The following is a 27342-nucleotide window of genomic DNA, read 5'->3' as shown; positions in this document are numbered from 1 at the left end:
GAGACTGACTTGGACTGACATTAGATTCATGACCTGACACACCTTCCTGCGTTCTCAGTATATGCAAGCTAGAAGATGTTACCTCTCCCTCTCTCTCTCTCTCACACACACACACACACACACACACACACAGGCGTAGTACATGCCGACACAACCACACTCAATCCAAGCCAACCTCAACACTCACATGGCCACACGCACAAAAGAAGCCCTTGAGGTTTAATCCAACCATCTCACACCCGACATGTGAAAAGGGGATAAAAGAGGGTCCGTGTCTCCAGCAGGGAAGCACAATTTGGCGCCTCCCCTGACACTCCAAGGACCCGCTGTGTGTGTTTTTGTGTGAGGGTGAGTGCTTCCATGCTTTGGTGGAAAATCTGCCCTCACTTGCCGACACGTTGGTGAAAGGCGATTTCCGTAATCCGGGAGTGTAAGTCTCGCTGTACAAATGGGCGTAAGGGACTTTGTGTGTGAGTATGAGTGTATAAATGTATGTGTGTATGTGTGCATGTGTGTGTGTGTGTGCATCTGTGCTGGAAATGCCAGCAGAAAGCTGCACGTCTGTCTGGGAGTCTGATAAGAAGCATCAAGTGAGGAGAGTTTAGAGCAGCAGCACAGAGCTGAGAGTGTGATGCCTGATGGGAAATCGCTTTTGATTTTCCTTATTGTTATTATTCACTGTTACACACTACATACATGTTCAGAATCAAAATAATTCATTTTTGCCCTGCAGCTCAGCTTCCATTTACATTACAGTGTGAAAGTGTACATTTCTCTTACATAAAACAAGTTTAAGCTCAAGTGGAGTCAGATGTATAACATAAATGATACATATGCACAAAAGCCACTGAGGTGGTATTAATAAAAGAACAACATGTGTCCCTCATGTAAACTTCAGACCAGTCATTCAGCCTTTTTCTAGAGGCAGCACTGGATAACATGAAAAATGGAAAAGAAAAAATAAGCCAAACAATGTTATTCTTTGAGCCTGTAAGAATAAATTATTTTTTGCAGTCTACACTTTAATAATTCAAATTATGGTCATCAAATACGCGTTATAAATGTTACTTTTAATGATTGTTCCGCTTATTCATTTTGCTTTGACATTCTCCCTTGTTTGATAATTTCCCTGTGCCTGTAATTTTATAATTAATTTAAAATTTCAGAGGGGAAAGTCTGTTTGAACGCGCTAAACAAAATCACTATTGAATAAACTCCCAATGTTTAATGACAATGACTGTGTGCTATAAATAGTGCAGCCAGCAGCAGCAGCTCTGGTGCTGCTTGAAGACCTTGTCAATGCTGTTTGGTTAAACTGTGCTTTTTGTTTGCCGTTCTTTTCATCGAGAGACTGACGGAGCAGACAGAGGCATTTATAATCAAGCCGTGAGTTATATCTATTGGAGTTATACTTCACTCAAATTTAACAATGAGTGAGATTCATAAAGGAGAACCATGTTTATGCCCGTCTTTACAAATCTGATGAACAGTGTGTGTGTGTGTGTGTGTGTGTACTACCACTTTAGACGACTACCCTTATAAATTATTCATAAATGGCTTACAATTAGGCTATTAATTTCAACCTAATTAATAACTTTATAAATCATTAGTAAGCTGTTACAACACATTAGATAAAAATGGCAACAGTGACCTGATGCTTGCCAAATAGTGAGCCCACATTTATCTGTACTGTTAAACCTCAAATCTCATTGCCTACTGAGCCTACTTTGATTTCTCCATCAGCAGCATTTATACCTGTCAGCTTCATCACATACATGAAGGATAATCAACGAGTAGATGTGCGTTGAATCGTTTGAAGGCACGACATGGAGATGAAGAACCACCTGAGGCAAAATGCCTTCAAAGATTTGCACTCAAAATGTAATATTTTAAAGCAGGAGCTTCACGTTATCGTGACAAGGAATAATTGTAGTCCCTTTTACAAACAAGCAGTCAGTCAAAGTACAAATTACAGCGGGGGGTATTTTAGCTGATTTTAACATTTCTTTCATTCTATTTGAAGAAAACATTCATTTCAAAGATTGGAACGCAGCAGAGGAGAGAGAAATGAAGAAGAAAAGGAAAACAGCAACTGAAAAACAGCATGAGGAACTGATGCATGTTTTTCCTGCAGTGTTTCAACATGGCTTTAAAGCCAGCCTTTAAAATCCTAATGCTCATTAAACTTGCCGCAGTGTACTTGCCACCAGTCTTAGTGGACTGAACCAAGGCATAAAATTCACGTAAGATATCATTAAGCGTGACCACAGAGACCAAATCCACTCTCTCTTGTTTGTGGTTTAAAAATATGATCAACTAGAGCATTCCTGGTAGGAGGAGGTTTTATAAAGAATTATAGTTAAATAGAAGAAATGTGAACTAGTTCATTTTGATCTCTGAACTAACGTTGAGCTAGCTTTTACACAACACTGATCATGTGTCATACAGTTACACTCCCAGTGTGATTCTGGCTAAGAACCTTTGTTACTTGTCATCACTCCCCCTCTCTTTCTGTGTCTCCTGTCTCTTTATAGAGCAGAACTGAAAAACCCAAACTGAATCATTTAAGTGAGCAGAGGATTGGCAGTATTTTCAACCTTTGCAGCTCTGTATTTAATGTTCAGCTTTGCATATATGCTAAACTTTGTATTCAGCTGTATTACTGTAAGGCAGTGTATGCTGGTGCCCAGAACAAACTGAAATCATCAGCATTCATCATCACAAATTAAATGAAAATTGCGTTAAATTGCTTTGTTTTCTTCAAAATTCTAACTTAATCAGATTGCCTGCTTTAGAAAGCATTCCTTTAACAAACATTAATCTCAGTTTTCTTCTCACTCACAACAATATGACAATATGGATGTCACAACCACCCATCAATTTAGCTGTAATGTAATCCACAAAGAGATGCACTGAGATGTGAAAACTAGTCCACCAGCTTCTATTACCAGGTGTAGAAACACCAGTGAGAGAGAGAATACTCCAGAGTAATCCTTAGATCTGTTCTTCTGAGACCAGGCGTGAAGTGCGTAAAGTATTTGTGTGCTTTCTAAGCAAGGAGGTTTTTTTTGTCTACCTGTCTGTGGTGCCCACGGGCACAGCAGACGAATCATCTGGCATCATGACTTAAATCGGAGACAAGAGCAGCGCTTTTAGCCTGCTGGGTGTGCTTGACAGAAAATACCAGAATGTTGAGTCTCTTGGCCTCATGGTGATTGTAAGAGATATTACTGTATATTCCCCACTCTGCTCTCTTGCCTGGCCTGAGTAAGTACTTAAAAAAAATATATGGGTTGGATAGCTAGATTTTCTTGAAATCTTCGCCTTTCTGTGCAAAGACAGGTTATATAAAGGTTCTGTGGTGCACCAAAGACATTCGGCATCAGGACAAGATGTGTGATGTTTGCTGTCACTCACCCTGACAAGCATGTGAGGGAAAGGTCCTCGGGAGTTTTCAGGCACATTGATAGGCGGGATGACCCAGTCTCTCTTCTGTCGCCGCAGCCCATTGGCGGAGGAGCTCCTCTGATGTTTTCGAGAAAACTTGATAACTCTGGGTTGGGAGTCCCACACTCTTGACAGCATTTCTTCAATGCCAACCTGAAAAGAAAAACACATCATATCAATCCACATCTCACACTGAATAACTTGCGCACGTTATCATTTGAAGAATGCTATTTTGCCACGACAGGTTGGAAGATGAATCTATAAAGTGCTGTAAAATGACAAGTTTTCTCCTCTGCTAAAATTGAAACTAAAATACTGGGTGTCACGCTAACAATAAACCCATTTTGGGAGAGTGACAGGAAAACACAAATACAAATAAACATTTTTCTGAATGCTGCTGTATCACATTTCACAGGGCCCTTGGCAAGACACACTTAGCCTGCCCAAGCCCCCAGCTTCTGCCTAAGAAAGCCAGACCTCCCCCAGGCTACATGGCTGGCTTCTGTCCGCTGAGGTGCTGTGCTTTTGTCGACATCCCTGCACTGATTTTTCAGGCAGACAACATTATCCCCCGCCTGTCCCCGTCCTCTTTGTCCCTGCTGAAGACAGAAAACAATGTGACACTTTGCGCTGACAGTAGCCTATCATCACATAAAAACAGGTATTGATGAAATACCAGTGTAATAACAAGGGGAGCAGAGAAACAGGAGGCCGCCCTGCAGTTTCATCCATGCAGCAGTCGCTTAGAAGATGAGCAACTCAAAATGTCACACGCAGTTGGTGAGATACTCTTTTATCAAAAAAAAGTAAAAATACAGTAGCTGTGTTTAGATGAACCATAATATTCCACTAATAATTGGAATAAAATCCCAGTTAGAATAAGAATGCCTCATGTGAACACCTCAACTGGAAGAGATTGGCCCGATCAGGAAGAACTTTCCATTGGTTTGAGAGGGGTGGTGTAAATCTCTGATTATCTGTTCAATGGGAAAATATTAGCACCTAATAACCACGTCAGATCTTAATCTAATCGTTTCTCGCTGGTTGGAATAATACATTCTTTCTGCACATGTTGGTAACATGACAGGTGACATTAGCTTTCTGGGAGGGACAGAAACATGGCGGTAGCAAAACAAAACTGGTACAAGACCTAAAAAGACCTAAAAATATTTAAGGACTGTTGAACATCTCAATGGTTAAAAAGCTTGTTCAAACAAGTGTTTGAAAAGGTGAACAAAGCTAGAATCCACTGAACCATAGATGATTCTTTTTCCTCTTCTTCCTTCTTCATCTTCAGATGTTTTGTCTGTATTTTGATGCTTCTTCATTTACATGCCTCCTCAGATGCTCCTTCATCTTCAAATGATTCCTCAGATGCTCCTTTGTCAGATGCTTCTTCATCCTCAGATGATGCTTCATCAGATGTGTCTTCCTCTTCAGAATCTTCTTCATCTTCAGATGCTTCTTTGTCTTTACATGATTCTTCACCTTAAGATGTTTCTTCAGATAATTGTTTGTCTTCAGATGCTTCATCAGATGGTCCTTCATTTTCAGATACTTCTTTGTCTTCAGATACTGCTTTATCAGATATATGTCTTCGTGTTCAGATGCTTCTTTGTCTTCAGATACTTTGTCAGATGCTGCTTCATCTATAGATGCTTCATCAGATGCTTCTTTGTCGGATGCTTCTACATCAGATGCTTCTGCTTCAGATGCACAGTGGATGGAACAATTGTGAACATGTCAAAAAGTTCTTCTGACTAAATGCTTTGGGGTATGTAAATGCACACCCTATCAGATCACTTTATTTAACGTTCTTGTCTACAGTAATGTTTGAATCTCTAATCAGGGTGATTACAAACAGGTTGAAGAAATATTGTCCATGTAACCACAGCTAGTGTGGAGACTTTTCACTTACTTGAGTGTTACTCAGTTCAGAATCCTTTGTTGATTTATTTGATTTGTGTGTACTACTTGTTATTTTTGAAGTTGAGGTATCTCTGAACATCATACAGGACCAAAGTATTATGGGCAGCTCCTATGTAGTAACAGATGACTGTATATAAACCCCTCCAGCTACAGCTGCAGAGAGAAGATTGTGTTCTTACTCATCTTGCCTGGTGAAATGAGGGTTAGAAGAGTGTGTAAAAGACTGAGTGTTTTTTCCCGATCCTCTATGGTGTCCTCCTGTGTAAGATGGTTGTATTGCTGTAATCCACCTAATCCTATTGTTGTCTCTGTGCCCCACGTACACACACACACACACATACACACACACACACACTCACTGGCAGTGTGCCGCTGTCACCTGAAACACAGTGGAAATCCTCCTGCTCATCACACCTGGAACACACACAACGCAGTCATACGGGCGAAGACACACATGTGCACACCAGCAACCGTGGATGCGTCACCATGCCAAACACAGGCCGGCAGTTCATCCTATCAATGTACACCTGCTTTGCAGACTGTAAGCTAGACCTGAGCAAACGCAGTGTATATTTTTCATCTTTTGTTTCAACTTCACACATTCACAGCTCAGAGGGTTGGACTGCGAGCTCAGAGCAGACCTCCGGTCAGCCAGGAGTTGAGGGTTTAGCCGGGCAGGAGGCTGACGTGGAGGGTGGATGGTTAGAGGACAGAAAGAGGAACGAGGGGACCAGATGTGTTTCCCAGATAAGATAACTCTCATTCCAGCGCCACTCATCCAAAACACTCACAGGTACCAACTGGCACGGGGGAGGCAGGGTGCTGCCAGCCCCCCTCCACGGGCGGCAGGTGGAATTAGTCTCTGCCTGTGAACGTGTGTGTGTGTGTGTGTGTGTGTGTGTGTGACTCTGTGGCTGTGTGTGCATTTGCAGATGCCCATTTGAAACAAACAAAAAACAAGGGAAAACAAACAAGCATGTAAAAAAAAGCAAACATACAACAGAGTATCAACAGCGTGCTCTCTGGCAGATGACGATGAATCATCAGGACCGTGTTTGTGTCAGTGCATATGGACTGTTAGAACATATATCAATTGCCGGCCTGTGGGCCAAATCCGGCCCTTTAACAACCTCAATCCGGCCCTTTGATTATCTATATATATGAAAAAAGTATATCATTGTGATGTGGCTTTTTTTAAACAACCTAATAAAAGTTTAAGTTTATGAGTGTTTGCATTGTTCAATCATTAAGATCATAATTTCATTATTAGGATAATTAGGCTAAGTTGGCTAATTTGCTCATTCACTGGTTACGCGACTCAGAACTCAGCCTGTTTAACCAGAGGGAATTTAGGATAGTTAAACTGAATGAAAAAGATGCTAAGTGCAACACAGTGTTTGTTAAAGCAACAAACTACTTCTAAACTAGGTTTTAAAAGGTGCATTGTTTTTTTTCCTGTACTTTTGTATGCAATGTTTCTTTGGAAACTCAAAGTGGAAAAAAAGAAAAAAAAGTGAATTGTTTTACATATTTAATTTCCACCTTTGCAGGCCAGATATAGGAAATGTAAGGATATGTTCACACTACGAGCCTTTGTGCTCAAAACTGATTAATTGCTCATATGTGATTTATTTTTGTTTTTCTGTCTCACATAATATTTTAAATGCGGCCAGTATCAGTTTCCAGTGTGAGCTGGTCATGTTCAAATGAACAAGACCAAAGACGTCACACACAGCACAGTGCAACCAAACATGGAAGCCACTTATTAGTAATTCATGAGCAGATGATGATGAGGATAAGGATGAGAAGAAACAGAGAAACATTTTTTTAAATCACGGCTTTTTGTGGAGCAATGGCCGCACTGTCTGTACAGAGGTGTATGTGGAGGCAGAGTTGGAGCTAAGAGTGATAGGACTGTGATGTGAGTGGCTTCACAGGAACAGATTTCAGTTGAGAGTGATGTTAAAGAAGTGTTTTTGTGCTGTTTACACTTTCAAGAAAAAAGATATGAATCATTTAAGAAAAAAACATCAGATTTGGGCCATTTTTGTTTGCAGTGTGAATGTAGCCTTAATGTCCAGCATATGCTTCAGCACTGCTCCTCCTCATCTCTGCTCAGTCATTGTGCTGCCACCATGATAACTTCCTTATCTTCCTTCCCTGCTATTGGCATAAAAACACAATAAATTAATGGCTGCTTTACACGCCAATCAGCCCGCTGACGAAGGCAGCCCCACAGGCCCGACGATAACGAGGTTGAAGCTTCCGACTGGTTGGGCCTCAACATTCCTTTGGAAATGTTGCCAAAACAGAAATGAAGAAGAGATGGTCAGGCAGACAGACAGACAGACACGGGCAGAGACAATGAAAGGGAGAAGTCCTTTATTGTAAGTCTGCTTGTGGATGATATCAGCTCAGTGGCTGCATGTGACTGTCACTTTCAAACAGCATGGCAGATGACAGGCTGTTGGCATTGTGACAACAGCAGAGTTACAAAGGAAAGATGGGAAAACTGGAACAAGCTCTCTACGGGCCGCCAGGAAGGTAGGTGCTTATTAGGGTTGGGGGATCTTTTACTGTGTGTGTACGTGTGTGTGTGTGTGTGTGTCTGTACGAATACAGTATGTGCATGTGTTCGGTCATGCCTGCGTGCGCATATGGGAAATCATGTGTGCTGGCCTTGATGCAAGCATGTGTGCACACGTACAAACGTGTAAAAATAATGCATGAACATATGTGCGGGTGTATTTGTCCCTGTGTGTGTGTGTGTGTGTGTGTGTGTGTGTGTGTGTGTGTGTGTGTGTGTGTGTGTGTGTGTGTGTGTGTGTGTGTGTGTGTGCTCAAACACATGACAAGGAGTCAGTTAGTGTGTCCCTGAAACCCTGAGGCAGCAAGGGCCAGCTGGCAGCTCTCTGCTCCCAGGCAGCCTGCACGGTGCCTGGGCATTCTTCAGGCCTGCAGCCCCCGAGCCCTGGAGCTGACATCTGGAGGTTATCAGTCTGACAAACAGGCAGAACAATACAATAAGAGTATGTGCTCATTGCCCATTCTCTGTTCTGTGTGGCTCTGAAAACATTTGATTCAGGTCTTTTGATGTTATTTTTTTTATGTCTTTAGTGCTGCAGTTCCCTTTGCTGGTTCACTATGATAACAAAAAAAGAGATCAGAGTGCTCGTCTTCAGTACGGAGAATGTTCTCCCTTGAGATCTCTTAAAAACTAAAGTGAAGAAAAATAACATTTGCTAACACTTTATTTGAAGGGCTGTGAATAAGACTGTTGCTACACTGTTATAGCCATATCATGACAACTGTTATGAACATGAAGGAGTCATTATGAATATTTCTGACATGACATTAAGTGCCATTCTGTTACTTATATCATTTTTAATACAAAGTTGACATTGCTTGAGATGTAGGTGTTATGACAACTGGACATTTATCAAGCCAATAATGCCTTTGTTATAACAACTTGACATTAACCAAGGCAACATAACCTGTCAATGTCTGTCATGACAACTTGACTTGACATGGGACCTTTATAAGCACGTTGTGAATATTTTCCTTGACCTCAAGTCAAGTGATACATTTTGGACTTGGCATAAAGGTGTCATTATGCTTAATTACACTGACTTTGCATTAAAAATTACATAACTGACCAAATGACACTTACTGAAGACAGTCATTTATAATAATCATGCTCATAACAGGTGTCATGACATGGTTATTACAGTGTAAAGACAGTCTTATGCACACTCCTTCAACTAAGCATTGAATCAAATAAAGTGGTATCTAACACTGAAAGTCTCATAGCTGCTATTTGTCGGTTGAGACATGCAGATTTTCAGGGTGTCATTAATATTTTCCTTGACCTCACATCAAGTGCTACATTTTGAACTTGTCATAACGACGCCTTTAAGTATTATTACACTGTCAAACGCTTTTGTGTTGGTGTCATGAATAATTTCCCTGACAAGTACAAGTGGCAGTAACATAAAGTGAGACATCATTAGATGTTGTTAAATGTTATAAGGCCAGTTGTAATGTTAAAAAAAAAACATAAATCTAAACTGTTTTTTTATTTAAATTTGATAATGTCAAGTTGTCATAACAAAGACAACTCTGTGCGTCATAAACATCCTTCATGTTCATAACAGCTGTTATGACATGGTTATAAAAGTGTAATAACAGTCTTATGCACAGCCCTTCAAATGAAATGTTACTTAACATTTAAATCGAACTTTATATAAAAAGTATTGAAATTCTCGCAGCAGCTATTTGCCTGTTGAGACTTGCAGCTTTCCAGTGTGGACTGTCAACATAATCAGGCTATAATCACAAAGTTAAAGCACACAGCCGCCATCCAACCCTGCTGGTGTTGCTTTTCAACGACCAGTGGGCCCCCAGGGGTCCCACGTTCCACCCTGCTGCCGGCCTTTTGCTGTAATCTACCTTGAACAGGTGAGACTGTCTGGGGAGAGCGCGGTAAAAATGCAAATCAAGTAAGCACTAAAACCCGCTCCGGCAACCGGTCGACTCCAAATCCAGTGGTGCATAACTGATGGGCTCTAAGCTGGTGGAGAAGGCAAACCAACGTGCCATGAAATCAGTACGAGTTGGAGAGCACTCAACGAGAGGCCCTACCTGTGTGAGGTGCGATAGCCTGAGTACATAAACACAGCGGAAAGGGCTCTCAGGCCAAAGATGCTCTACACTTCAATTGCTGTGGTATTGTACACAGGAAAATTAAATACCAAAATGAGCTGGTCGATCATGGAGCACATTCCAAGTATGCTAATTTCAGCTACTAAAACAGCACAGACAGAAACTAAACCAGTTATTAAAAGCAAATCAATGCACTCTCACAGGCGCTATACAACAAAGCAAGCATAGCAAGAGAAGACAGTCACAGTGCAAATACTACGTGTTTGTTACACTACAGCATCTCTCTTTACACACATTATCTGCAAGCAAGTGAGCAAAATGAGTTGGTATTTGAGCTGTCTGTCTTTTAATCGCCATTGGGAAGAAGAGGATATCCTGAGCTGTTTGTATCCCCCTGCTGCTGCTGCCATGTTGATTACGCAGAGATAGGTTGCGGTTAGGTGATGCGATTATGATTTCCCCTTTTCTGAAATAACTATTGACTTCCAGAACAAAGGGATGGGCTCAGATAACAACTCCTCACTTCCGTGTGTGTGTTTACCGAACTGGAAAAGGGAAATGGGCCACGCAGTTCAAAAACACTGCAGTGCACTGATAACACTGATAAGTCTTAACTTCAATTCCCAGAAATCACGTGGAGTCATTGCACTAAACTGCCCACAGTGCTCTTCTGTTAACTGACTCACTGACTTCCCCACTTTAGAATGCTATATATCACAGGAGAACAAACAGGACAGTTTAGCTTTCTAACTCACTGCTGCTGCCTCTGCTACTGTTACATCTACTCGGTACCTTTAATTGGAAAGTGTCCAAACCCACAAGTTTATTTTGGCAAACAAGTAAAATTTACAGCATCACAGTTAGACAGGATGGAACTTTATTCTCTATGTTTGTGATTGTAGGGACAAATATATTCCACACAACGGATTCAGACACACAGTTTTGTTATTACACAGCTGACAAACAACTGACAAACAACTGACAGGCACATTTACGTTATGATATTAAAATTTGGTACAAAAATTAATTTCCCCATCAGAATCTATGCAGTATATGTACTCTATGGAAGGTTGTGTTGGACATGTATTTTTTTTATTTGTGTTGTGTAATGTCTTACTTTGTTAACACATATTTTAATTTCACTTAAACTTAAATAATTTCCTTATAAAACTAAATATAAAGTGCTATTTATACATTTGTGCCTCCATTTGTACTATATGGGGGAAACAACATTTGTGGATTGTGTCCTGTCAGTTTGTGGGTCATGTGACATTCGTGGCTTCCCTCCTATTTGTTTGTCATCAGTAGCAGCACTATTCATTTTGGCTATGACTTTTCACCTAGTTGTAACACTATCATTTTTTGCATATTATTATATACAGTATATTATCATTGTAAGATGTAATGTTGCTGACGTTAGCATTTAATGTAAAGCACGACCATGTCATAAATTGTTGTGGTTATAGGTAATAATGTTTTAATTATGCGTTTGTGTTGGGCTATAAGTGTTTTCCTGAACTTTCAAACTACTGACTGTGTTTAAAGATGGATGACATGACAGCACCCCCAAAAAAAAAATGAAGCCAAAGCATCTCCATTGCCCTCTGGTGGCTGGCTGCAGTATTGGTCATGAACTCAATCTCCTCCATGTTAGCAGATGGGACATGACACAAACTAAAACATCAAAATACATGCCACATATATTTTTCTCTAACATTGTTTCTGTCATTATATGTAGTTCTTATCACTCTGATGTATATTTAAGTGTTATTTTTTCAGTCAGTTTAGTTTGAATGAGTAATTTGATGCTATAAAAACATGTTTCATGTCATGATTGGAGCTAAGCCCTCCTTGCAGTTGAGTCAGCGGGCTGGACCTTGATACCGTAGCACCCACCTATATCCCTGCTGCAGAGACTTTGGCTCCAAATTAAATCACCAGTATGAGATAGCAGTGCCCATATCTGGTATATTTTGGCTTTGGTTTTGCACAGTGGTAGGAAGTGGAGACACATTGTCTAACAGCCAGAGGTTCAAACATACAAACTTTCCAATTGAAGGAGCCAGACGGGGGAAGGCAGCAGGGAACCGGAAGTCAAGGGGGACTGAACAACACAACCTTGTCCACAGAGTCGGAGGCTTCTGTGCAGGTCCTCACAGGTCACAGATTCAAGCCGGGCTCTGCCGCTCTATATGAACTGATTTTCTGCCTCATCCATGCCAAGTGAAGGGATATAGTGGCAGCTGAATAAATGTTCAACTCTGATAGCACGAAGTGTAACAAAAAATGAGTCAACCAGACAGAATAAGTCTACAGTAAAACTATGATCACTTGGAAATGTCTGTCTTCCCACTCAAGTCATAAATAGTAGATGTCAGTGAGGACAAACTGTTTAAAAGGGTGATTTGTCAGCCGTGTGGAGGTTGTCACTCAATGATTCACTCTGTTCCTTACATTTGATACAGTTTTAACAATGTGGGCCCATCAGATGAAATGGCAGTATTGGACAGTACAGTAACAAGCAGCAACATGAAATTGTGAAAGTGTTTTTCCATATTTTTTCTTCCTCAAAAAGTTATTACTTGTCTCACCTTATTCTGTAACATATCCTGTATTTTAATAACCGCATATTTTTATGATTATGGTCTAATGAAACATGTCTTTATTTTTATTTTTCCTCAGGGAGTACCAGGAGATTGGAACTAAATTCTACAGTAGCACCTATTTATAGCAGCTGAGGAGAGAGTGACAAGAACACATGTAAACACTATTCTGGAGAAGAAAATGCATACTGTACTGTACATATGAAAACAGTTTTTCAAATTTCCATGTGATTAGAGAAAACACATTTATTTCTTGTTCAATTATTGAATCTTTCTCCAGCTCGGCAATGTGGGGAACATAATTATACGGTGAAACTACATCACCTGGTCCTCGCAGACTCCGCCAGAGTGGAACATTAGCTCAATCAATGTCAATTATTTCCCAGTCTCCATTATTGCACTGCCAGGAGTGGGCAGAATTTTAATCCCCACTCTGCAATTGCTTTAGCTACATGAGTCTTGGGCTTTTTGTCATGATTAGAAACATGACTGAACATTAAGCCCAATGGCGTTCAACAAGTAGTGCAGGAAAAATGATAATGGGTTTGTCGCTCAACAAAGTGCAGCCTGGTAGTGGAAGTCAGTAACAGTGGCTATACGTTTTGCCTTGTGCAGTTTTACAGTCTCTGTTAGCTAATAGAACTTTGGTAGCAAATAGAGCCATGTCTCTACTTGTCACACACAGAGAAGCACTGGATCTTAATGGCTATGCATGCACCGTTACAAAACTGTACCTTAATAACAGCTGGAAACACAAAGACTGTGTGCAGGCCAATATATCAGCTGAGCAATATTATTGGCCCGAAACTGGCCTATCACAGCTGTGTCGGTCTAAATCAGTAATAGCATATATGTCGTCTGATATGCGCCTATATGAATTTTTTTCTCTTAAAGAACATGATGTGGATTGTTTTAATTTTGTAGCTATATAGGCAGCATTTTATGTATATTTGATCTTTTTTCCTAAAAGCTATAATATGTAATATTCCCACATTGAAATGTCAATTCACACTAGACACGTTATATATTTTGTTGAGTTGTGTTCTTATTAAACATTATCCCACATGTTTCAAACAATGTTCAAGATATCCATAATTTACTCATAATAATGGTTTGTTTACAGCTAGCAGTTGCTATAACTTCCGGGACAACATGGGATATATTGGACATGTCATAGATTGAGGAAGGAAGTTGGCAAACGTGAACATGATTTCTGCCTGAGTCTTGTCAGATTTGAATTAGATATGGTGGTTGTTTATCAGTGAAGGTAACATCTCCCATGATCCCATGTCACTTCACACTATGATTTTTGACAGACCCTTAGCTGCAGGATTTCCATGTGCATTTAAGTTTAATATATATATTGTTCTATTTGTATTATGCATTTAGAAAAATTTTTAAAAAATAGTGAAAGTCTACTGGTTCAGTGCCCTGTTATCATTTTGGACAATAAAGTTTATTGCATTTACCACATTTCAGTCGTATTTTAATTGTTTTGTAAATTGATCCTCTGCTTTAACTGAGAAGATGCTTTGCACTTTCTGCAACAAACAACAAAGCCCATCTCATCAGAAAACAACCTAGGCTTGGGATTTAAAAGCATTTTTATTGAATCCAAATCCAGTTTCAAATCCTCTTATCAAATATAATTAGGCTTAGCTGTCAACACTTGCAAGCAACTAAAGATGAAAATAACTAAAACAAAGATTTGGAATCACCATTTGTTGCCTGATTAGGCAGAAACTGTTTTCACACTGATTTTCACAACCAGTTGCTACAATGTGAAATGAGATGTAGAGATGCTGATTAATATGTTAATCAATTCCATCTGACACTTTGAAAGACTTGCTTCTACACCTTCTTTAATCACAATCTGTTTGCTCCAGATACCAGACTTTCCAATGCAGAACTATAAAGTTTATAATAAGGATAAAATATTTAAATGATGTGCACTTATTTCTTCTGAAACTTGCTTAACTACACTCCTGGATGAGCCCCCATTTTGACACCAGCAACCAAACAGGAAATAGGCCTGAGGTTGTCACAATATCGCCATGTTTCTACAGTGACATATGGCAGGTTTTATGACCGCCCTACGTTCTTCTACATACTTGGAAGGGGAGGTTGAGGCAACGTGTTTGCAACCTGGCAAAGTCACCACCAAATCCTACATACTGGTTCTTTAAAATGAAAAGCCTGCCACCTGAATGTTTTCGACACTGGGGCCTGGCTTTCAAATGGACCTGGCTATCAGAACTCAACACTAAAACAACCAAACAATAAATGCAGCAGTATAAAATTATGTCATCACATTAACAGAACCTAACTCAACATCAACACCTTGGAGAGGGGCCTGAATTTGTCCTCCTTTGTTACCTTTGTTAGGGGCAAAGGATGAGGATGTCCGGCCAGGGCTAGCTTAACAGTGGTCTCCCAGATGTGCGGGTCATGGAGCCCCCGGGCCGTCACCATGAACTGTACAGGCTCTGACAGGTTGGCCACCTCCTGCTCGGCGTACACTGTCCCATCAGGCCTCACGCTGAAGTTGGGGTCGTTGCTGACAAAGCCCACCTCTCGGCTGCGCTGGCAATCCTCAAACTTAACTGCAGAGACGGACAGAAAGGGGAGAGAGGGGAACAGAATTAGAGAGCAGCACAGTGAGATTTACTCCATGAGGTGTTCACAAATCCTTGACACATCTGGCAGGCTTAAGATTAACCTGCATCCATCAAGACGTATCTTGAAATATCTCATCCCTTCTGCTGTCACTTTTGATTCCCCGCTTTGACGTCTTTGGCAAAACAAACTGCTTATCTGTTCCTGAACTGGAATACACGGGAGGGAACCTAATTCTTTTTCATATCATTCTTTTCTCAAACTAGACAGATAGCAATGTCAAAACAGCATTTCCTTCAGCTTCTCCAGGGAAAGCATGAAGAGAAGGTCTAAAGCACATTAGGCTGACTGGGCCGATTGCACTCCCTGCTCTGCTGCCAAGCACATGGAGCACAGGCTTGAATGACATTTGAAGGGTTCTGCTTGACTGAGACAAAAGAAAAGTAGCTGTGAGGAATCTCATGTTTGCACACTCAAACTATACTGCTATTTCTGTTTCCAGAGCAATGAACCGTATGTGTTAGGCCTAGGTGATACAACAATAGCTGTAAGAATTGGTGATGCACACATCATCAACAGCAACAAGAAAATGGTTTGATAAAATGTTCATTAGGCCAATTAAATGCATTACATCCAACCCACCGTGAAAGCAGATAATGAATATAACCTGGTTCATAAACAGCCTATCACATCACGAGGTGTTATGAGTGACACTCACATAGCTAATTTTTAGCAGATGTGTTGTTTGGTTGCACCATCAGCATGTGACAACAACACCGGGTACAGCATGGAGTAACAAAATGAGCACAGGCAGAGAGGAAATCGTGAAAAAAAGGGCAGATCGGCTTGACGGTACAGCAGTTCTTAAGGTTTTTGAAGTCAGGCGACTATCAGAGGGTGAGGGGTTGGACATCCAGAGGGGGTGCAGAGCAGAACCACTGCTAGAATGCCTGAGGATCCCCCAGAAGGGGCTGGAAATTGTCGATGGGGAGAGGGACGTCTGTTTAGCCTGCTGCCACTGCAACCCAGCCCTAGATATGCGTAAGAAAATAGATGGACGGATGGATGGATGGATGAACACTGCTGTGTGTAATCTGTGCAGGAACACCACCTGGACCAAGACAAATATTACAACAAACGTATTTTTATCACTTCAGCCACTTTTTTGAGCTATATGATCAAAACGTATCAATATCAACATTAAATTTCACTTTCATTTTTTTCTTTTCATTTTTCATTTCATTTTTTCAAATATATATCATCCAGACCTAGTATGAGTATGAGCAGAATGGGAGGATGGTCTGGTTATAGGAGGCATTTGCAGTCTTTCCACCCCACACGAGTGCAGGGGTCAGATGGGGACACATCACAGACACACAGGTGGGGCGATGGTGTTGGGCTGAGTGCATCAGTGCAAATTCTCCAGTGACAGCTGACACGACTCTGCCACCACACCACACAAAACTAGGAGAATCCTACGGAGCCTCACACACGACTATTTGGAAAATCCTTTCATTCCGTTGCCAAATTTAATCAACACTCAATGCATCATTGTCCCACAATTCACAGCGTGATGCAAAGGCATGAATGCTGAGAATGACTGATTGTTGTTTTCAACATGTCTATTATGTTAACTCTCACACACATACACACCCTCCTCCGTCTCCCTGTACCCCCAAGTTGAAATGCATGTGCACTGATGTTATCTCACAAACTCTGGCTGCTGATAACAAGACAAATTGATTTCATAAATCACCCAGGGAACAGATCGCCTGTTATGAGCTATGGCAGCGTGATTTTTCAAAAATCCAGCGTGAAGAATTCTGCACAGCAAGCTTTTTATCAAGCCATCTATTTAATTTATCGCCCAGCTTCCTGTCAAAAACAGCTCCCAAACAACGGGCCAATAAAGCATGAGATCTGCTCGGCCACTGCAGCTTAGCGTCACACAAATGAGGCCGCTTGTTTTCAAGCTCTGAGTAATTGCATGCGTAATGGGACGGATGGTAAACACGGTTTTGAGGACGTGCGTGCATCTGTCTGCGTTGGCAAATGCCATCCATATTTTCATTAAAAAAAATACGCCCCAGTGGAGAATGTCCCTTATGTGAGTGATAAGCGACTGCTTTACTTTGGGGATCATTTATCAAGGCGGGGGGCGATTTAACATCAGGTTGTGACAATATGACACAGACCTGCTTGAATTGTCCACAGATGAATTGTGATGGCAGGCATGTATTATGTAAATGACTTCAATTAGCTTGAACTGAGCTGGCTAATTGTTGTCACTTAGACAGGTCTCTAGTGGTGCAGCTGGAGAAGCGAGGCTTAAGGACACGTGCACTGCATTGCGCTGCTTATGAATGTGTGTGTGTGTTCCTGCCTGTGTGTGTGGAGGAGGAAGTTCAGCTACTTTAAGAATGTCTGTCCTCAGCTGGTGCATATATTAATTTCGATCTTAATTGTACAATAAAGCCGGCGAGGTCTCTGAGGGTCTGTCTCTTGCCTTGTGTGCTGTGGCGGTGGTGCCAGTTGGCATGGGAACACACGTGTGGTCTGTGAAGCTTTGCCATTGTGCAGCATTGTTAAAGGATTGTCCTTGATTCTTTGTGAAGGCATCTTTCAGTTTACCATTCACCACCTACTGGTATGTACCCGCGAGGGGCTGGGACCATGACCCTGAATCCTACCACATCTACTTAGTGTAAAGATATTCATGAATGCTCTGCTGTTCATTAAAAATGCGGTTCACAAAGCACATTCAAATCAGGTAGTGGGATCTAATCTGCCACACTGTTAAATGGAGATGAAAGCAGTAGAAAGAGACAATGCTGAGACACAATTCTGATAGAGGAACTATGTGTCTGAGACAGACGGGGAGATGGTAGGATAAAAAGAGAAGACGAAGATGAAGATACTATAGCAAACAGAAAAAGACAGATAAGGATATGTTACAAAGTATAAAATAAACCGTAATTTTCTCAGCGTTAAACATCTGTGCCCAGCTGCATAAACTACATTAAGTTTCAAACTTAAGTTGGTACCTTAAGCTAAATATTTCCCTACGCTAAGGGGTACATTTAGGACCATTGCATAATGCCTCTTAGCTTGTCTTAGTGCTTAGACTAAGGCTTTCATGGCAGTTACTGTCACAATACAGTACAAGTGTACTTCACTTACCATGGTTACACTTCATTTAAATCACTCTTTAATGTTACTAAACAGAATTATTGTCAGTTGTTAGCTTGGCTAACACACTTCATCTGAAATCCCATACTCACATGCTAATTATGAAGCAAAAAAACTATGTAAGATGTTTTTAGTACATCCGAAACCTTAGTATGAAACCTATAGTGCATGAGGTGAATACTATTTCTGGGGAAATTACAATTACAATATATAACTGCTGGACACTATGCCGGCATAGATTTACCACTATGCAGTAACAACAACAGCTAACAACAACTAACAACTAATAAGTTACAGACAAAGGTGGACAGCGACCAAGGCAGCTCTGTGTAATGTTAAAAACATCATCATGATTGTGTTACATGATCCCAAAAACATTCAACAGTCGAGGCAAGATAGCATAATATTGCTGGTAGCATAACTTCAGACTACACCAAACACATAAAAATGTCTGTCCAAAAGTATATATTCGTTACGGACTCTAGGAAAAACAATGAAATTCCACCAATTCTATATTTCTGGACTATTTCTTTAATGAAATCACACAAATTTAGACAATTCAATGTGATCTCCCTTTGATAACTAATATAATATATTTTGCCTGAAACTGTTTGAAGCCTCCGCTTAAAAAAAAACTCTGATTTAGAAGATCAACAAAATGTCAAATAAGGCACAACATTTCAAGCCACCTTGTTTACCCACCATGCATCTCTCTGTCAGGGTGAAGGCTGTCAGGAAAACTCACTGTTTTCAATTTTTCAAGACCTCTCTGTAGCCTGAAGCTTGAATGCATTTCTGATCGCACTCCATACAAACAGCACGGACTAAAATGTGAATTAATGCATTAAATAATATAATGCAATATGTATAATAGTGACAACAGTTTAAAGGGACAGTTTGCCACAGAATCAAAAATACATACTATATAGTCTTATTTATCCATCTATATTTTTTGGTGTTAGTTGCCTAGTTTTGAAGATATCAGCTATTTCAGCTACAAAAAAGTAGTAGAAAAAAAAAGTAGTTCTGGTGCAGAAACAAAATGGTTCTTCCATGAAACTTCTCATAACAAGCTCTGTGGATTATCTTGAGTGACTGGGTCATGATTTTTTGAAAAAGACACTGCTTTTGAATTTTTCAAATGTATTTTTTTGGTGCTTCGAGCAACATTTAGTCCCATTATATTGGAGAGAAGCCAGCTGCCTCTATAGCTGATATCTCAAACCTCTGCAACTCACACACACACAAATATCTAGATGGATAAATAGCACTACAGGCCAGGGGGGAAATATGTATTTATGATTTTGAGGTGAACAGTCTCTTTAAGACATTAAAATGTGATAAAATGTACTGTATATACACAGTCAGACAACATGAGCAAATGAAATCCAATTACAGATGACACAGGTACTAAGTACAGCCATGTTAAATGTGGATAGAAACATCAGTATGTATCACTATATTGTATATCACTGCATATTCCTATATAAAATATACAGTGAGTGATGACAGTGTGTGTGCATGGCTAATGTGCTCTATGTAAAGGCTGATAGTGTTGCTTCAAACAGTCATCACATCAGTACAGAATCAAGCCGTAAACTGTACAAAAGTCAAGACAGTTTTGTGCCTTGCTGGTTTTACCCCAACGGCCTTCTGACTCTGAGATCAACTGTGTCAACTGCCTTCTTCATCTTCTTCATGTGTGAGTGTATAAATGTGTGTGTGTATCCCTTGTTTCACTGTAGTTGATGAAGAAAACATCAGGGATATTAAACCACCCCACCAGCTCAAGTGCGCATGTGTGTTTGTGTTCCGTCTCTTCTATTTTGCAGCCTAGATATATGTGTGTGTGTGTGTGTGTGTTGGTCTGCCTCTGTGCGTCCCTGTGTAAGCCTCTCTGTGTGTATGCCAGCGTGCATGTGTGAGTGCTTGTCCTGTATATTTTAGTGCGTCCTGCCATCCACAGCGATGTTTGGCAGGCTGCTGAGGCTGGTGTCATTCTGCTCGGCTGCTCCTCTCTGGACTCGAACATGTTGTCCAACAGAGCGGCTAGCGCGGCACAGACGCGGCTAAAACAGAGCAGGCAAGCAGCCGTGACCACCAACCACTGAGTCCTCTCCACACACACACGCCCACACACAGAAAGACAGACAGAGACACACTTATGCTCTTTGTCTCTCCCTGCTTGTAAATCCACGACAATACCCCAGAGGAGGCCAAACTGCTCTTGTATGGACACATTACATGTGCATAATGTAGATGGCAGGTAGTAACTCTGCTTTGTGCATCCACATGGAGCATGCCTCCCTCATCCCTCTGCACCCGCCTACACCATGTTCACCTGTCGACCATGCACTCCTCCCCTGCCGTTCTCTCCTCACCCTGTCACCATCTCCCCCCTGTCTCCTCCGCTTCCTTGTTCTCCAGTCCTCCTTACCTCTCACTGTCCTTATTTCCTCCCTGTTTAACCCCCCTCCACTCCACCTGTCCTCCTCTATCCTCCTCTCCTTGTATTCCCCGCAGACTGAGGCACTCACTTTCTTTCTCCCAGATGCAAACCAGGACAGCCGGTCTGAGCCAGCGACCCAGGCAGACATAAAAATGGGCACCCTGGTGGGTCAGTTATTACAATTGTTAAAGTGAGCTGAGGAACGGCACAAAAGAGCTAAAAGAGATGAAAAAAGACATAAAAAGGGTCAAGATCATGGCTGATTTTAGCAGTTACACACTTGTTAGCTGGTTTTAGAAGTGATTATATGATTTTACACATCATTTTTAAGACTCAGATGAATCTTTTTATAGACCTGCTTTTATGTAACAACCTTTATTACTGTTCTTAGCCCCCCTTTTTCTGTTTTCTTTTTGTTTTTCTTCTGCATGCCACACCTTGTATTTATCACTTCCACCGCTCATTTGATCTGATGTTTTAATGAGGTGCAAAGTGCTTTGTTTTTGTGATTTGGATGGTCTATAAATAAAGATTATGATATTAGCTACAAACACCGAAAATAGATGTCTGACAGCAAACACACTATGGGGGAGACTGGGGAGTGTTGTAACACCAAGTTAGGTGTAAAATTAAGAGTTGAATCAATTAGAAAAGAGCTATCATACATTCTTATTTACTTCGGGAGCATGCAGGGGAAGTAGCAGTAAAATAAAAATGTAAATAGAGATGAGACTGATCCGCTATCAGCATGAGGGCCTGATATTATGTATTTTATATATACTGTGCACTATATATATTAGCATGTAATATAAGGGAAAGGTATTCCAAATTACTCTCAAACAATGCAGCTGGAGTGAAGAAATGTACTAGCCACCGCACTCACAAACACAAACATCAACTGAAAGTAACATTGGCATTTTGGGACATAAAATAGCTAACTTAAACTTTCAGCAAAGCATCATGGGAATTCATGTACATGAAGGCTGTCTCTCAGCCTATAGGCTGCAAATGTATCAAGCCAGAATCCTGCTTCACCCCACATACAAGTTACATTACACAAACTACACAAACTTTCTAGACTACACTTCAGTTTTAGCCTTATGCAATCTTACTGCTACTACTACTACGACTACTACTACTAATACTACTACTACTAATAATAATAATAATAATAATAATACTAATAATAATAATAATAAACATAAATAAACAGCGCTGGTATTGGTATAGCATTGGTATTGACAGATATCCAAATTCAGATATTGGAATCAGATTGTAACTGAAATAAAGTATAATAAGTTTGTGTTCATTTTATAGCAGATACAATGGTTTGACTTCCATAACCTAAAGTAGCCATTTCTCCAGTTTCATTTGATGCTTTGTATTTATGCTACCATAAACAGTTAGCTATGTGCGCTTGAGGCAGCTTAAGGTGGGGATAGTTGTAATAGTTCATTAAAATGATGAGAATTACTGCTTTACATGCGTGGCATACTTTGAAAACTTAAGGCAAAGTATGGGTCAAGTGAATATGTTGTCAGTTCTGGGCCCACAAAGTCCAGCGGCAGCCATCTGCATTTACCACAACTGTGACAGTGACTGAACCCCTTATGTGACACATCGCATAACGTGTTTTTTGTCATTTTAAATTGCACAATTTATTCTAAACAGTGTATTCTTCACTAATGCTTATTCAAAAATTGCATAGTGTTTTAATTCACCAAATTGCATCCACAGAGTTACTGATGCTCAAACAAAAAGTGGTACTACTGTCCCTGGTCTCCCCTACATGAATGGATTGGTGTAGGAAATGAAATACCCCCCTATTATGCACTTGAAACAGACAGAAAAGTTTCAGTTAAAAGTCTCACTTGGTTAGGGAGCCAGGTATATAAGCTGGTAAATACTGTAGATGCAGACTGAGCATATGGAGCTCTTTTTGTTAAGGTGCTGTTCATCCCAGTCGTGGCACAGTGCTAAGTAAACATTCCCTCTGGTACCCTGCTGCTTTCCTCAAGCCAACAGGAAAATCAACGCCACCCACTCAATTTGCAAATAACAGTATTTTTTGCCAGGCTGAGGCTGTGATAGACAGCAGCACGGAGCCCACTGACGAGTCAAATAACACTGAATACAGAACATATTGTATGTTAGAGGCTGTAAAGAGTACTGAAACATCTCAGCCCATAATAAGCTCTGTGACTTCAGTGTATTATGTGTGCGTGTTGTATGTAATTTGATAGGTCATCATTATTAACTCAGTCACCCATCAACAACAATCATAAAAACTTCTCATACAAGCACCACATTACCCGTTCTGTGGATGAAATATCACTTGCACGTCTGTGCACCTGCATTTGTGCTATTTATTCCATTTGCATTATAATTATTCATTGCAGTTCATATTATCACAGTTCTTGTTCTTTTTCTGTGCCTTTTTATCTTAACAGTTTTTGTTAGTGTTTTACTTGTGTCTTGTTTTTGCTCCTCTGGGTCCCCAGCTTAACTTGTAAATACTGAAACTCTTATTCTCATTTTTTTCTTTACTTTTTTAGTCTTTTGTTACTTTTTTTAGTATTTACAGTAGTAGTGTTTCTATTCCAGCATTTTTTTTATAGCCTCAGGCCTTTAATATCAAAATGCCTATATGGTATCAAAGGTTACTTTAACCATCCGCAAAGATCTGAGTGAAAATATACATTCAGAACTATTGGAAAACCTTGTTCAAAGAAGAGCCCACTTTGTTGTTTAGATCACTTCTGAAGACTGTGTGGGCGTGCCATGTTTGACTGACATCTAGTAGTATCTAGATCAGTCATCTAGCAGAAGCTAAGCAATGGATTTCTGCGAGGTAAAATCACTAAGTGTTTGAGTCAAAGGAGTCTGGAGCGATATAACGTGTTGTTGAGTTGGCTCAGACTCAGAGAGAATAAGAGAGCAGCAGCAAGAGCAGAGAAACTCTGTGGCACCAACGTGGCAACTGATGTGGATTTTCTATGATTGGTTGTGGAATTAATCGCGTAAAGTCCGCACACAAGTACACCCAATTCAAACCCAATATATGAAAGTGAACAAAAACTTCAATTCCAATATTCTGAATTTGGATTAAAAATAATTTCTAATACTTTTGAGATGCTTAATATTATGTTAACCTAAATTATATGGTTAGAAAGCAGATTTGAGTTCCCAGGGGTTTCAATGGATGTTGTTGTTTGAGTCCTTGTATATTTACACCAAGGGTTTGAGAGTAAATGCATTTTGATCATTTATATGTCCTGTGCATATGGCAGAACTGACAATAAAGTGGATTTTGATTATTTGCCCATTTTAAACATATGGTTTTAATTTTATGAAGTCTATAATAATTAATTCATTAACAAATCAGATTTCACTCACCAGCAGAAAGAAAACTGAAAAAATTGAATGAAATACTAAGATGCTCAAGCACTTGTTTACTGCTCTGATAAGAAGTGTCACTCACAATAAGCTGCATTAATTCTGTAATGCTATACTGCGTCAAATGTGCCTCTGTGAAATGAAATACAGAAGCTTAATTTACTAACTTGGAAATTAGACCCTTGAATTCCATATGCTGATAGCAATGAACTAAAAAAAAAAAAAAAAAAGTCTTGTGGAAAAAGCTGCACCTTATCCCAAAAAATGTCAGCTTTGAGGAACAGCCTTGTTTTCAGCTGAGCTGCCAAACATTTTTAAATGCTCTCATTGGGGAACTACAAGGTTTTGATGAACTAAAACAAACCCTAAAGGTGCGTGTAATCCTCGAGCGTGATTTTCAACATGAAAAAAAGACAAGGTTTTCACACGACGGGGACATTACGGCAGCTACTCAGGAGACATTTGAGCTGTAATATTCTCTCCAAGTATGAAAGGCAGGAGAAATGAGAAAAGTTTACACCTTCCAGTGGGCGGCGAAGTAACTGCAGAGGTAGCGGGCGTGATTGGCAAGCAAAGATGTAAAAATCTATTTTCTGATGTCGTGATTTATCACAACTAAAGTGCAGCATCTTGTAGTCAAACCCGAGGCTCCCCATGCAGTACATCCACAACCCTTGAAACTCTTTTGAAACCCAGCCCACCGAGCCCCCACAGGAATGCTCATAACTAATTCAATTTACATGCTGCTGTTTTTAAAACACTGCAGGTACAATGTGACTTTCCTGAAAAGGCTTTTTTTTTGCCGCAGTTGGAAATGAATTTCTCTGCCTCTGCAGTTCTCTGTTTTAACAAAAGCCCACACAGTTCCCTCTGACAGCTCGCTCTCACAAAAGGAAACCACTGCGACTCAAGTGTGTGCGCGCGTGTGTGTGTGTGTCGCTGTGTGCGTGTGTGTGCGGCTGTGCGTGCGAGGGAGCCACAGTGAGGGAGATAAAAAAGACAGAGCGCAAGAGAGAGAAGAGGGACACTGGAGTGGGAGTGTGTGACACGAGCTCTTTGCATATACGATTATTACAGCTGATGCATAAATGGGTACGGGTGTCATGCACTTGCCGCGCTCTCATAGGTGTGTGTGTGTGTGTGTGTGCGTGGGAGAGAAGGTGCTGTCAACTGCATTTGTGTGCATCAGTGCTCATGTTTCACTTTTTAAACACCGTATGCTTGTTATCTTGCGCCGCCGCACTTACGGGTCTGAACAAAACCATGTCACATTGTTAGTGCGCTGTCACATCTATAGGGCCAACATCCGCCCACAGCCCCGTCGCCCCCACCCCGTCACCCCTTTGTTTCCCTTCTGTCACCTCCCTCTTTCTGCAGGTACGGATGCAGCAGCTATAAAAGAAGGCCCTCCTGCGTTGGAGCCTGTCAGGATACAGAGAGACTTTACACTGCAGATGTAATGTAAGCTCACACATACAGGATGTTGTGTGGGCCACACGCTCTGTGGGGGTTTCTCAAAGGTTGTCACAGTATTTCAATGGATTATGAAGATTTCCTCGCTGATATTTTATTTTTCTTTGCACGCCACCACCTCTCTTGCACATCATCGCATTACACAGTGAGCTTCTGCTCTACAATCTCAGAGTGTTAAAGTGCTGCGAGTGCAAACAGCGTCCCGTGAGTTTTGGTCGGGCACTTTTGGGTCGAGCGCTCCGGTTTTGCACATCCGCGGCCCCCTCACTCTTATCTCTGCATTAGCCTCCTCTCATGGGCACGGGCAATGAGGAGGCTTGAGGAATGAGAAAGGGGAAAGAGGCGAGATAAAGGGGGAGAGCGGGAGCAAAGCAGAGCGGATGCAATTAAAAGACTGGGTCACAGATCGCAGTGCCAAGCGTCAGTGTGATTAATACACCACCATTCAGCCCAGGAGCTTTTCTCCTCACTCGCTGTGTCGATGTGTGTGTGTGGGTGTGTGTGTGGGGTTTTGTTTGTGAATGTTATCTTCTAAGCGTACCCCAGCTAGGGGGCACCAGTGTGTCTCGATACATGCTATCCTCAGGTGTGTCAGGATTAACCCTTTTTAAGGTTAAGTCAGGAATTGTGGTGACCTGAACAAACAGGTTTGAAGAAATGATCCGTCTCCCTGTCTGACCTGAGACAAGACAAACTAACATCCAAGTTAAAGAGCCGGTGTGTAAGATTTACAGGGATTTATTGGCAGACTATGACAGAAACGGATTATAATATTTATAAATTGATTATAATATTCATAAGTATGTTTTCATTAGTGTATTTTCATCATGTTTTCATTATGTCATTATGTTTTCATTACCTTAGCTATTGATATTAAGGATGCATGAAAAATATCAGACTGATAAATTATTGGCTGACAAACTGGCCAATCCAGCTATGTCGATCTTTATTGGTATCTGTATATATAAGTTAAGAAATATCTGCCATAATAATTCTGATTTGACACATCATGTCAAAGTTTCTGTAGTTTGCTTAATTTTTCTTTTCTATTATTTTCTCATTGAAATGAACTGTGTGTATGCATACTGTCATTACACAGTCATAACCATGCCATGACACCTGTAATGAGCATGAGGTATAATTTATGAAAATTTATGACTGTTGTCATTAAATGTTATTTGGTCAAATATGTCACTTTTAATGCCAAGCTGAAATTGTCTGAGATGTCGTTGTCATCAAGTTTTATTACACTGTCAAATACTTTTGTGTAACAGTGTCATGAATAATTCCCTTGATGACAAGTAAAGTGGTGCCTTTTGGACTTATCATGGTGATCAAGGTGTTTTAGCCTACAGTGTTAGCTGATAGAAAGAAAACAGTTAGCTAGTTTAGCTTACTTTTTCCTAAAGTAGGCTGACCACTGTCTGCAGTGGCGTAGCTGACGTAGGGTTGGTGGGTTTTGTAAACCCATGGGCCCTCTTGTGGTCAAACTTTTTTTTTTTTTTTTTTTTAAATGTAATGTTGCCGCGGGGTTACGTTACACTGCCGCACGGAGTGTAACGTTAGACTGGGTCACTG

General features: G+C 40.6%; 1 protein-coding gene across 3 annotated transcripts in view; it reads right to left on the bottom strand.

Annotated features, from left to right (window-relative positions):
- cdh4 (cadherin 4, type 1, R-cadherin (retinal)) overlaps positions 1–27342 on the bottom strand; it is a 414572-nt gene that overhangs the window by 101957 nt on the left and 285273 nt on the right. For all 3 annotated transcript variants that reach the window (XM_084728666.1, XM_084728652.1, XM_084728660.1), the window contains exons 4-5: positions 15018–15244; positions 3418–3600 (exon numbers count right to left, since the gene is read on the bottom strand). In XM_084728666.1, the coding sequence (XP_084584792.1) occupies positions 3418–3600; positions 15018–15244 (410 nt within the window). The remainder of the gene's footprint in view (positions 1–3417; positions 3601–15017; positions 15245–27342) is intronic.

This window comes from Lutjanus erythropterus, chromosome 2 (genome assembly GCF_056507025.1).
Source record: "Lutjanus erythropterus isolate fLutEry1 chromosome 2, fLutEry1.hap2, whole genome shotgun sequence".
Classification (NCBI taxonomy): domain Eukaryota; kingdom Metazoa; phylum Chordata; class Actinopteri; order Lutjaniformes; family Lutjanidae; genus Lutjanus; species Lutjanus erythropterus.
Note: the sequence above shows the minus strand (reverse complement) of the source record. Positions and strands in the feature narration are given on the sequence as shown.